The 13592-nt window shown below is 41.4% G+C and overlaps 1 protein-coding gene across 1 annotated transcript; it reads right to left on the bottom strand.

Moving 5' to 3' along the window:
* Positions 1 to 535: 535 nt before the first annotated feature.
* Positions 536 to 12044, bottom strand: LOC121330141 (myeloid leukemia factor 2-like). Its single transcript, XM_041276436.1, has 4 exons — positions 11705 to 12044; positions 1359 to 1556; positions 1005 to 1216; positions 536 to 738 (listed from the first exon to the last, which is right to left on the bottom strand). The coding sequence occupies exons 1-3, from the start codon at positions 12042 to 12044 to the stop codon at positions 1032 to 1034; spliced, it is 723 nt and encodes a 240-aa protein (XP_041132370.1). The 3' UTR covers positions 536 to 738; positions 1005 to 1031.
* Positions 12045 to 13592: the final 1548 nt, after the last annotated feature.

The raw sequence follows: 13592 nt of genomic DNA on the forward strand, positions 1-13592 counted from the left end.
AAAACCATTTCAATGAATAACAAATCAAACTAAAATGACCTTGAACCTTCATTCATGTCTTTATGCTAAGAAAATCCCTGTTTAATATCCTGCTGTGTGGGCTGGGTCTGTTCTCTATGATTCTCTGTTGCAGTTTCTGCTCAGATAGTTAATTGCCAGGCTTACTAACTACTCCAGCAAAATGCTTCTGAAAAAGACTCCCCAGAGCTGCGGAGGAAGTAAGTCAGGGGAAGCAGTTCAGTGTTGCGCTGCACACTAAAAGTCTGCAAAGCTTGCCCACAATGCTGCAATTGTTAGTAAATTTGGAAAAGAATGACCCGAGCAGAAAAAGAGATCCCCGAACATGATAATAATAATAATAATACTAATAATATAATAATAATTAATAATAATAATAAAACAAGAAATGAAATATGAATGCAAGTGAGACAATATGACCCGTTGAATCCTGGAGAAAGACAGGTAAGACTTTTCTTTGAAAAGGTTGTGCTGTAAAAAACAGTATACAAAAAAAAAAAAAAAAAACAAATTATATATAATAAATCGGCACACAAAATAAAAATGCAATAGTCATAATATTCTAGTACTATTAATAACAATAATGAATGTAGTTGGTGACTGCAGGCCGACTCAGATGAATGGTTTCCAATCGACAATACAGCATCTGATCACTTAGCCTTCAGCAAATTCACTCTCAACACTGTCAGAGGCAGGAGGAAGGGGCTCAATTCTGTGTACCTGCAAATAAAAAGACATGATGGAACAAACACACCATCACAGGCATGCTAAGCAAGGTTTCTTTAAAACATACTCTCTAACCTCTTATTAGCAGTAGCAATATTATCACTGGCAACCCTGCAATGCTTCTCATCTTCCCTTTTCTACAGTTATTTTCTTGTCTTTTGTACTTCAATTTGGAATATGCTTGAGCTAAAGAATGATCCAGTTTCATCACAACTAAACAAGTGGCTCTCAAGATATGCACACAGGAAGACAGTGCTCACCGTGGGGTTGTGTGTGCTGCACGTGTCTCACCAGTCGTAGCGGCGGGAGGAGGGCTGTCTGTCATCGTCCTGCCGGCTGGGGGGGGCAGCGAGGGCCAGGCGCCCCCCTCCCCCCGCACTACGCTCCCGCTGGTAGTCCAGGGAGCGAGCCCCAGGGGGGGGGTAGCGCGAGGCTGCACCCCTCCACTCCTCATCGAACGCAGCTGCCTCACCTGTGACAGGACAGGAAAGTGAGGGATTGGCTCCCCCCACCCCCCACCCCCAGTATAAAAAAGCACAAAGTAACCTTCCCTCTCCCCTTGAGTTTAATGAGGTCCACTTCTCTCTACCCTCCCCTGTCCCCTCCTCACTCACTCTCCTCCAGGTTAATGAAGTCCTGCCTCTCCTCTCTGTCCCCAGTCTTCCTGTTCCTGGATCGCTCCATCACGTGTCCCCTCTCTCGGATGTGGTGCCCGATGGACATGCGCTCCAGACCACTCTCCGAGTCTCGCATCGTCTGCCGGGTCTCACGGATCTGAACAGGGAGAAAGGAGAGAGAAGAGGTGACAATGTGGCAGAAAGAAGCACAAAAAAATGGGCAACGTTGAGGACCGTAGACACAGTGGTTGGCCAAGGAAACTTACTGCAGCAGATGAAAGACACATCATGCTTACTTCCCTTCACAATCAGAAGATGTCCAGCAGTGCCATCAGCTCAATATTGGCAAAAAACAGTGGGACCCTGGTACACCCATCTACTGTCTGGAGAAGTCTGGTCAGAAGTGGCCTTCATGGAAGACTTGCAGCCAAAAAGCCATACCTCTGACGTGGAAACAAGGCCAAGCGACTCAACTATGCACGAAAACACAGGAACTGGGGTGCAGAAAAATGGCAGCAGGTGCTCTGGACTGATGAGTCAATTTTTGAAATATCTGGCTGTAGCAGAAGGCAGTTTGTTCGCCAAAGGGCTGGAGAGGGGTACACGAATGAATTTCTGCAGGCAACAGTGAAGCATGGTGGAGGTTTGTGGCAAAGTGGCTAGAGGAGGGGAACAGGTGTAGCGGTGATGCGATGAAGGAGTGACAGGCAAACAACAGTTTCCAGTGATAAGGGGCTTTTATTTATAATCCAGGTCTGGTGACCGTAAAATAATAAATCCCTGGCGATACACAACAATGTGTAAAGCGCGGAGATAACAAAAACAGGGCACAGTCAGGAACAAAAATGAACCCATGGTCACCAGTCCTGGGTGAGTGCAGACGTGAGGTTGCGTGGTGAATACACAGATATGGTGGTGTGCAGGGGTGCTCCGGACAGTGCTGACCCTTTGCGACAGCTCCGGAGTAGTACTCTAACTGTCTACAGTGAAACAAACACAGACAGTTAATAAACAAACACAACACGTAATCACAAAAACACTGCGAGTTCCACTCTCGCTCCTTCTTCCTCCAAACGTTCTACCCAAACGAAGGAAAAGATCAGCATTACCCTGGCCCCTATATGTAATCCCGCATGATATCTAGGTAAACGGTTGCAGCTGCCTTATTACTTGCAGCTGCCTCTTGTTTACCTTTCAAATCAATACGGTCTTACAACAGAGTCGCGCTTCTTTCCAGGCTGACCCACTTCCCTGACCCGGAAACGAACTGTCAGGCCAGCCCTTCCAGATACTTCTCTTCTTGTTCTTTAGTGCCCTCACAGGTCGGGAGGAAGATTCATCACCAGAACTCATGTTTCCATCAAAAGGTTCCTTGCAAGTTTGGGGCTGCATTTCTGCAAATGGAGTTGGGGATTTGGTCAGAATTAATGGTCTCCTCAATGCTGAGAAGTACAGTCAGATACTTATCCATCATGCAATACCATCAGGAAGGCATCTGATGGGCCCCAAATTTATTTTGCAGCATGAAAACAACCCCAAACATACAGCGAAAGTCATTAAGAACTATCTTCAGCGTAAAGAAGAACAAGGAGTCCTGGAAGTGATGGTATGGCCCCCACAGAGCCCTGATCTCAACATCATCGAGTCTGTCTGGGATTACATGAAGAGAGAGAAGCAACTGAGGCTGCCTAAATCCACAGAAGAACTGTGGTTAGTTCTCCAAAATGTTTGGGCCAACCTACCTGCCGAGTTCCTTCAAAAACTGTGTGCAAGTGTACCTAGAAGAATTGATGCTGTTTTGAAGGCAAAGGGTGGTCACACCAAATATTGATTTGATGTCTATATATATATATATATATATATATATATATATATATATATATATATATATATATATATATATTATTATAGTGCCTATAGAAAGTCTACACCCCCTTGAACTTTTTTTTCACATTTTGTTGTGTCAGTGCCTCAGAGTTTCATACGTTTCAAACATGCAAAAAAAAAAAATAGATGTATACGAAGAGGTTGAGAACTCCACTTATCTACATATCATACTTCTCCATACTCTTGAGGGAAAAGGTTTTATTGAGAATTTATATTATATATATATATATATATATATATATATATATATATATATATATATATATATATATATATATATATATAAAAAATCATAATTGGATAAGTGTCCACCCGCTGAGTTAATACTTGGTGGAAGCACCTTTGGCAGCATTTACTGCTGTGAGTCTGTTGGGATAGGTCTCTACCACACCTAGATTTGGTAGTATTTGACCTTTCTTCTTTACAAAACTGTTCAAGCTCTGTCATGTTCCTTGGGGAGCGTTAATGGACAGCAATCTTCAAGTCATACCACAAATTTGAAACTCCACATAACTGGTACAATAAGTCCAATAAATCTTAATAACATAAGGGAATTTTGTGCCAGTGCAAGAAGTTCAACTTTGGACCAGTATTCAGTCTCCACTAATTAAATTAAATTTGGGACTTTATTACATTGTGGATGTACATACAATAACAGTTTCTTGTTTTGTCTTAATTTAATTGTGTTTTAATTATTTTAATTATTTTTCTTCCCACAAATGACAGGTAGCCGTGTTATAAACGGTATAAACCACTTCAGGCCATGCGGTTCCAGCAATATATATCACTTCTGGGGTGATTAAAGGGCCTCAGCTGACAACTCGGGTCTTATAACCACCCCAGGCGTGGTATATATCATGGGAACCGCATGGCCCGTCGTTCTTTATACCGTACATACAGTATATATATATATATATATATATATATATATATATATATATATATAGATATAGATATATATATATATAATATATATTTCAAATCGCAGTTTATCAGAATGCAGTTTATCATATGAAAAATAAAGAAAATATAGACATACACACTTAAGTTTTTCATGTATTTCTATAATAAAACCAAACTGATTCTTATTTTAAACTGCAGCCCCTGTCAACTTCCCAAGCCTTTCTACAATAAACTGGAGACAAAAATCTGGTGTTTTGGAAGATTAAAAAAAAGAAATGCTCTGACAACAGCTCAAACGTAATATGTTTATTAATCATATAACTTCATACAATACCTAAGCTAAAGTACATTGCTAACATATTTAAGTTAAATAAATACAAAAGCCACTTTCACTTTCATGTTCCAATCACATGCTGCACAATTTGCTCAATCTAGCAAAATTAGTAATTTCCAATACTATTTATCCTAAAATAATATATAACTGTAATATTCCAGAACCAATCAATCAATCTTTATTTTATATAGCATCTTTCAGAGTGGACCACCATCACAAAGCACTTTACAAGATAATGAGGAAAAATACATAATACATTATATACAGGGAATAGTACATTACATACAACCAGTAAAAAAAAAATGCAAATACATTCAATATAGCCATATTACATTAAATACAAGGCTAGGATGTGAATTCTAGACATTGTTGATGTGTGTGTCTTTGTGGCAATGTGCCCCGCCCGTTTGTATTTTGTGTTAAATGTTGCTTATGGTGTGTTAATGTTGGCGTATAGTCATTGGTACACGGGATATAAATGGGTCTGTGTAACACAAGTGTTTAAAATGTATATTTGTATTAAGGCACAAGGATTGCACAGCACTTAACATGCAGCTAAAATGTAATAATATGTGAGCACGGGTAATTGCACTTAATTCATTCACATGCAGTTGTACCGAGACTCCAGTTGAATGATTGATTAGCAATCGAGTCTCGGTACAGCTGCATAAAAGCAACATGTTTTCACTCATTCGGGGTTGTGTGTTCAGTGAGTAGAGAAAGGGTGTGAAGAAGGAGAAAGTAAAAAAGTAAAGTAAATTCAATTCAAGCATATAATTGCTATTTCGTGCTGGAAGGATCAGCACGATACTTGTGTGTTTGTTTGGACTCACCGTGTTAGTTTGTCTGTTCATCTGCTGTTGTTTATTTTTAATTTGTTTTGTTTGTTTATTTATTTTGGCCTCAAGTGCCATGTCCTGTTTTTTTGTTTAAATCTTTTATTTCAATCAATAAACACACTGAGCCCCACATCGTCTCAGTTCCCATTCCAGTACTGCTTTTCTCTGTGTAGTCCTTTCTGGCCTGACATCACCCTACAGCCAGCCTGTTCACAGTCATACAGAATCATATGATAAGATGGATTGAAAAACCTGAAATAGCAATTTAGACAACAGCTACTAACAGGCTTAAAGAGCATTGAAAGCAAAAGAGAACAAGTGGGTCTTGAAAGTTGATTTGATGCGAGCGATAGTGGGAGCTTGTGACAAAGTGGAGAGTACGTGCAGGTGAGTAGAGTGCAGAGTGGATAGATCACACAGACAATGATTCACAGGTGCAAGGGTGTTTATTAATGATTATAATGTCCAGAGCCTTATGGCAAAACCAATAAATAATAATAATGATGGAAGTGGTACAACGGCGTGTATCACTCCTGTTTTTGTAAATCCCATGGGTTTGACCCGCAACCAAAAATCCCACACTTTTTCACCCACACAAAACAGAAACACAGACACAGTTCCAACAGTGCGTGAATTACATGCTTGTGTTCTTCAGTGAATAAGTGAGTGGTGATATCCGGGTATGATGCTGGCCTGCGCCTGAAGCTTCTGATCATGTTAGTAATGTTGAAACAGAAAATACAAGACAAACAGCATTACAAGACAAACTAACAAACACTCATGGTTACTTTCACAATTCACAGTACTCCTTCTAGGTTGTTTTGCTAACCATATATAAAGGAAAAGATCAATTCCCTCACTCATGACCCCTAAGTTAACGACTGCATCCACTCCTCCGTCTCCTGTCTGAGTCATTGAACTTGGGTGCCGTAGCTCAGCCCCCTTCCACCTACCAGAAGGAATAAATTGTTGTGCCATTTAGTTAAGGGTACTCCGTTCATTTTACATTGTTGTCTTCACAGGTCGGGAAGGAGATCTAACACTAAGACTCGTTCGATCTCTGTCACAGAGCTGCACACATTAAAGCTGCTAGAGTTCCACAGAGTTGGGGCCATGAAGCTAAAAGAGTGTTCTCTGAGTGTGGTGAACTTTTACTTGGGTATAACAACCAAGCCAGAGTCAGAGGACATCGGCTTGCGTGTAGGGACATAGCGGGTCATCAGGTTGGAGAGATACTCTGGACCTGTTTGATGAAGGGTATTGTAGACAAGCAGGAGAATGTTGAAAGTAATCTTTACAGGTAGCCAGTACAGCTGGGCAAGACAGGGGGTAATGTGATCATGTTTTTTACATCTGGTAAGGATACTAGCAGCAACATTTTGATACAGCTGCAACTGGTTTATGGTGCATGGCGGAAGACCACCATAGGGAGTTGCAGTAGTCGATTCGAGAGGAGATGAATGCATGAAAGAGTATCTCTGCATCCGACATCAGGTATGGAGATATTTTGGAGGTGGTAGAAGGAGGACTTGACTACAGAGGATGTTTGGGCATCAAAGGAGAGGTTACTATCCAGAAATACACCAAGGCTTCGTACATTGGGGGAAGGCAGAAGCAGACTGTTTCCAAGGTTCAGGTAAGCAATATTGAGATTCCTGAGGTGAGATTTCGATCCCACTAGAAGAATTTCAGATTTGTTAGTGTTAAGCTGAAGAAAATTGGCAGACATCCAGGCCTCAATTTCTTGAATGCAAGCTGAGAGTCGGATCATGGCAGAGGGACATCCAGGGTCTAGTGTTAGGTAGAGCTGGGTGTCATCTGCATAGGAGTGAAACATGAGGCTATGTTGGCGGATGAGGTGACCCAGGGGAAGCATGTAGATGTTAAAGAGAAGAGGCCCAAGAACAGACCCTTGAGGGACACCGTAAGTCACCGGGTTTGCGTTAGCACTGCTTCCATCATAAAAAACAGACTACATGAGTCCAGATAGGTAAGAGGACTGCCAGGAGAGACAGGTTCCAGAGATTCCAACATATTTCTGAAGGGGGTCAAGAAGAATTCAGTGATCTATGGTATCAAAGCAGCAGTTATGTCAAGGAAGAGAAGGACAGAGGGAGAAAGCATGGCAGGTAAGAGAGGTGGATGAATGGAAGATGGATTTGTCAATGGCTGGATGCAGGATTTGATCAGTGGTTGTGAAGGCTTTACTTTGCTCCACTGAGTTAACTATAAAGCATATGATGTCAAATTTAAAATGATACAGTTTTTCATGTGTGTGTATTTCAGACAGAAACAGTACAAAAGTAGACATTGCCTTTTTATTTTGTTTTATCCCTGCCATTGTAGTTTCTTGCAATAAACAAAGTGGCAAATGACAATTTTTCATAAAGTAATAGCGTTACTGGGATTACTTGAGTTTTTAGATTGTTATTGTTTTTTAGCTGTGCACACAAGTGAAAGCTGTCAAATCTATTAAATAAACTCTTCAAAAAACTATAAATGGAAAAGTTGGTTTTCTCACAACAGAAAATAGCATTACAACAAAACAAAACGCTGATCACTATACGTAACATTTGCTTTGCAAGTTTGACCAAGATCTGGAAAGTGAGAGGCATTTGCAATGTGATGTGCAGTACCTGCATCTGTATCCCTAGATTCTGACTAACTTCTCAAATCTGAATCTTCACTTTATTTATCTTGTTTTTTTTATGTTAATCCCACACATCACTTGCCATTTTAGACAAGTGTGGATTTTTGCCTTCAAATTAATGTGCAGCAATGACGAATATTCAGAGAATAAAGTAATATTACTACCACTGTTTTCATATTACACTACTTCTTTCATTGCTCAACCAATGAGGCACTAACACTAAACTAAATGGGCAGACATTTCTGATGCATGCCAAAATGAAATCTCATCAGAATTAAAGCTTAGCCAATCAGCTGACACAATTGAGACATGGATTGTGTATGTGTGCTATTTAGAGGGTAAATGGGCAAGACAAAAGATTTAAGTGCTTTTGAACAGGGTATGGTAGTAGGTGCCAGGCCAGATTGTGTCAAGAACTGCAACGCTGCTGGGTTTTTCACACTCAGCAGTTTTCCGTGTGTATCAACAATGGTCCACCACCCAAAGGACATCCAGCCAACAGCAAGCCAGTGGTCGAATCCGCCCCATGCCACAAAGCTAGGATTGTCCAGGAATGGTTCTACGAACATGGCAGTGAATTCAGCTTACTGCAGTGGCCCAACTGAGCATCTCTCGGATGATATGGAACAAGCTATTCGGAGTAGAGATCCACTACCAGCCAACTTGACACAACTGTGGGAAGCATTGGAGTCAACATGGGCCAGCATCCCTGTGACACGCTTTCGACACCATGTAAAGACTATGCCCTGACAAATTAAAGCTGTTCTGAGGGCAAAAAGGGATATTCAATATTAGGAAGGTGTTCCTAATGCTTTGTACACTCAGTGTATATTGCAGTTTCGTGAAACAATATTAATACAACTCAGTATATTAGTTTTTCATGTTTATTCTTTTTGTTTCAGTTTTTTATTTTAAACATTCACCAGTTTCTATTACTATTTTGTTAAGGAAATGTTGTATTTTTTTATTTTTGGCCATTTATGTTATAGTTTTTGTTAGCTGGAAAAACACTGGTGTAAAGTCAGCAAAAGAAAAACAATGCACAAAAGGAAACAGTTTAAAGTTGTCCTTCACTAGTTTTGATGGTGCAAGCCCTGGGGTTAGGGAGCGAGCCTTTTTGTTGTATTTTTCTAATGACTCCACAAGCCACAAGAAAATACAAGAGAATGCTGCTCCCAGATATATGTATCATGTTACACCTGGGATCCCTAATTGACTCACCTGGTAAAGGAATACAGTCAAGGGAGTGCATGTTCATGTATTGGCCATGCACAGTTGCTGGGGATTCCACAGGGAACGTTGCATCAGATTCCAGCCAGTTAGAGAGTCAACATCGTCAGAGACTGGTTCTCCTCATCCCGCTGCTGCAAAACCTAATGGTCAGGTGAGATCAAGTACCCTCTGTCCTCATGGGGCTGGTAGCTCCCCAACATCTGTTCCCCATGTCTTGACTAGAAAAAGGCAACTGGCTTGACCATGGGATCTAAGGACACCCACTGACTATTAGTTCTCCTGCTAAGGTTATCTGGTAATAATTTTAGTTTAAGATTCTGTTATAAGCAACCAATAGACTTGTACAATCCACACGTTAAGTTATGCGTGATAAAAAATAAATAGAAAGAATCAATATTTTCATAAGTGGAATGTTTTCAGTGCACAATTATTTAACAGTATGCCTTTGGAGTGCTTTGTTTATGTAGCTAACATCAAAATCATTAAACTATTGATGCAATCTAAAAGAACATGCTTATTGTACAGGACATTAGCGTAGCAGCTCCAGAAAAGTTTTTCATAACCTCAGTCTGCTTTCAGAAACAAATACTTTTCCAATTACATAATAAATCATTGTGAATAAAGATTATTAAAAAAAAAAAAAAAGAAAATGTTTTAGATATTTTAAATGGGCATTACTGTACCAATCCCATTTTAATTCTGCTTTCATACCTCTGATATATCACATTTACAATTACCCAACAAAATGTGATGCCACAAGAACACATTAAAGACATTCCTCTCATCATGGGCACTGATCTATATTCCTGATCCCCGAGCCAGTATGGGAGGAATAAGACCTTAGATGACCTGACAATGCCAGAACAAGTCATTCCACATTGTCGGTTAGTCTATGAAAACAAATCATTCCACAGTGCTGGTCAGCCTATGAAAGCAGATCATTCCACAGTGCTGGACAGCCTCTGAAAACAAATCATTCCACCACATCATCAATATATGCTGCTGCATATTCATGATATGGGAGTAAAACCTGGCCCATCAGTCTCTGAAAGGCAGCGGGCACACCATGTAGCCCACACGGCATAGTTTTGAAATGTGGTTTTCTCTCTAGAACTGCGGGTTAAGGGGATCTGTCAGTATCCCTTTGTCAAGTCCAGAGTAGAAATAAACTTTGCCTTTCCCATTCTACCTAGAAGTTCGTCGACCCGAGGCATAGGATATGCATCGAACTTGGCAGTAGCATTCACCTTCTGGAAGTCTACACAGAAGTGGTTGGTGCCATCTCTCTTGGCCACTATGACATTAGGACTGCACCAGTCGCTCATGGAAGGTTCAATCACACCAAGTTCAAGCATGTCTCATACCTCTTTGTGAACGTCACTTTGTCGACTTTCTCAGATCCGGTTAGGTCTCTCTTGTACCGTGACACCTGAGGGAGAGATAATGTCATATCCAACCAAATTAGTTCTGCTGGGCAAGTCAGAAAAAAAAACATTGCCGATCTCCTCAATAAGCTTACGCAGCTCCAGATGCTGCTCTGGAACCAATTTTTCCCCCATGAAATTTTTCTAGTGCTAGGGGTCTCTGGACGGGTACCTAAATCATCCTCTACCTCGCCTGGGACTATAAAAAAGGCCTCCCTTGCCTGCCAGGTCTTTAATAAATGTACATGATAAATTTCACATTCATTACTGCGATTGGTCTAATTTCATAATTCACCTTTCCAACAGCCCGAATCACTTCATATGGCCCCTGCCATTTAGCACAAAATTTCGATTCAGAGAAGGGAAGCAGAAGCATTACCTTGTCTCCTGGTTGAAAGGTTCAAATTACTGAACTTTTATTGTAATGCTACTGTTGCCGGTGTCGATTTTGAGGGTGTCCTGGGCCAAACGACCGACCAAATCAAGGCGATCTCTTAGTAGGAGCACATGCTTCACTACATTTTTGGATGAGCTTCTCAGCAGATCGAGGATGCCGCTAGGCTGTCAACCATACAAGAGCTCGGAGAGAGAACCCTGTGTCACCTCTCACACTGCAAAAAGGAGGTAGGGAAGAAGCGATGCCTAATGCTTTTGCGCTTGGTTTACAAAACATCGCAGCATCTGCTTTATGGTCTGATTAAAATGTTCCATCAAACCATCCATCTGTGGATGATGAGCACGTGTCCTAATGGGACATATTTTATATTTTATACACTTGCTGTAGCATGTTAGACAGAAAGTTGGGTCCATGGTCAGTCAAAATCTCCCTGGGGATCCCTACTCTAGCCATAATCTGCACTGATTCTTTGGCAATTGCAGCTGCACTAGTGGACCTCAATGGAGCTGCCTCTGGGTATTGTGTTGCATAATCTACCACCACTAATATATATGTATACTGCTCGGGGCCAACCTTAACTTCCATGAAGAGGAGGCAAGGATGCCCATTGGGGCCGGAGATCTAGGAAGTCTCGGTCCCAGTTTTGTAGGTGGAACAGAGAGATGAGGTGGTGTACAGTTGCTGTGGTAGATGGGAGTTGTGAACAGGTTCATGTGGGCTGAGATCAGGGTGTCTTCAAAATCCAGTTTTATTGCATCTTCCAGGGTGGCGGGGTTGTGGTGCCATATCCACACCTGGATCACTGCTATGGCATCACCCATTTGGAGACCCGTTTTCTGGGTGGGGCTTAGCCAGTGCACCATGTGGTCACACAACTGCTGCACAACCACCCTGTGGCATGTATCCGGGGATATTCGGTACTCCCGGAATCGCACCCTGTGCGTTTCCTCTGTGATGTTGAGCCGGTGTAGGATGGCTCGCTTTACTAAATCGTATTCAGGGGCTTTGGTGTCCATCATGGACTGGTATGCTTCCTAAACCTCCCCGATTAGTCAGGATCCCAGCTGGCTCGCCCAATGTATTCTATGCCATAACATGGTGGTAGCCAGCCACTCAAAAGGAACCAGGTAAACCTCTGGGTCATCCTCTGCCATAATTTTTCGTGCCCTCACCTTTGGCCATCATCATGGTGCCATTGGTACTGTGGTCTGGATTGCCAGACCGACCTTTTCAACCAATGTCATGTACTACTCCTCTCCCCGTCTTTCTGCAGCCTCCTGTCTGCTGTCCAGTGCCTCCAGCATCACTGCAAGTGATGTGTGATACCTTATCCCATGTTCTGATACCACATGTGGCAAAGTGGTTAATAGTGTGTAGGTGCAGGTGATCAATGAACAATTATGATCCAGGTGCAAAGTTGTTTAATGATTTTTATGTCCAGTGCCTGACGGCAAAACAAACAGTAAACAATAATGATGTTAGGTAATACAGTGGCGTGTATTACTTAATTTGTAATCCCCAGGTTTGTCCAGAAATAATAGTTCTGTTTATTATATACCCACACAAAACACATTCATAAGTCCGGTTAGTGCGTGAATTAGTGCTCATGATGCAAATACAATTTCTTCATGATACTAGTGCACTGTGGTTATGGGTTTCTGCTGGCCCTTGGCAACAGCTCCACAACGTGTTAGCCATCTAATAATAACAAAACACAGTTAGACAAACAAACAAAACACTCACACAATAACCAAAACGAAGGAACAGATTATGTCGATTCGACCCCTATTTATACCGTCACTCATGACCCCTTGGTAAACGATTGCAGTCACTCCTCCAATCTGTGGCTGCCTCATCATTTCCCTTCCGGGTCGATGAGTTAATTTACCAAAGCCCCGTTCCCTTTCTAATTGACCGACTTCCTTCTATCCCTAGGAATGAAGTGTCAGGCCAAGCAGTTCAGGGTACACTGTTTTCGTTACTAGGCGCCCTCATAGGTCGGGAGGTAGATTTACCACCAAGAATCATTGTCTTTCTGTCACACACCCTTTGCCACTTTATCACATTATATTTCTCAGTGCCCTTAGTGGACTAGTAAATTCATTTTCTCTATCACAATCACCTCAATGTTAATGATGTGATTTATTGAGGGTTGTAAATTGAACTAAAAGGTGTAACACTTTAACTGATGTGCCTTGTGAAAATAACAGTGAAGGCAGTATTTTCCAAAGTGCTGTGTGGCTGAACTCTCCCAAGAACTGCCTGCTGATTAACCTGTTAAACCCCCAGCCTCCCACAGGCCATTTCCGCCTGGAGGGTTATGGCCTTAAATAAATCACATTGTTACTTGACTCACTTGATATACATTGCCACATGAATTAGATTTTTTAATCCTCTTTTTTACTTATTTGTCCAATATTTAATTGAAAAGGAGGACTTTTTGGAGAGCTATGGGGTGCTTAAAATGTATCCATGATGAATATGCATGACTAATACTTTCAGTTCATATGCCACAACTGTCAGGCATATTGCTCTCACATAACTGTGTGTTTGTGCAGGAAAAT

Source organism: Polyodon spathula, chromosome 17 (genome assembly GCF_017654505.1).
Source record: "Polyodon spathula isolate WHYD16114869_AA chromosome 17, ASM1765450v1, whole genome shotgun sequence".
NCBI lineage: Eukaryota > Metazoa > Chordata > Actinopteri > Acipenseriformes > Polyodontidae > Polyodon > Polyodon spathula.

Bases quoted from the DNA above. Each gene is read 5' to 3' on its own strand.
- LOC121330141 (XM_041276436.1), bottom strand. From the start codon at position 12,044: ATGGACACCAAAGCCCCTGAATACGATTTAGTAAAGCGAGCCATCCTA. The intron at 1,557-11,704 runs GTACACCACCTC...CTTCTTTCTGCC, and splicing joins TCCCATCTACCACAGCAACT to ACATTGTCACCTCTTCTCTC. The intron at 1,217-1,358 runs GTGAGTGAGGAG...GTCCTGTCACAG, and splicing joins CTTCATTAACCTGGAGGAGA to GTGAGGCAGCTGCGTTCGAT.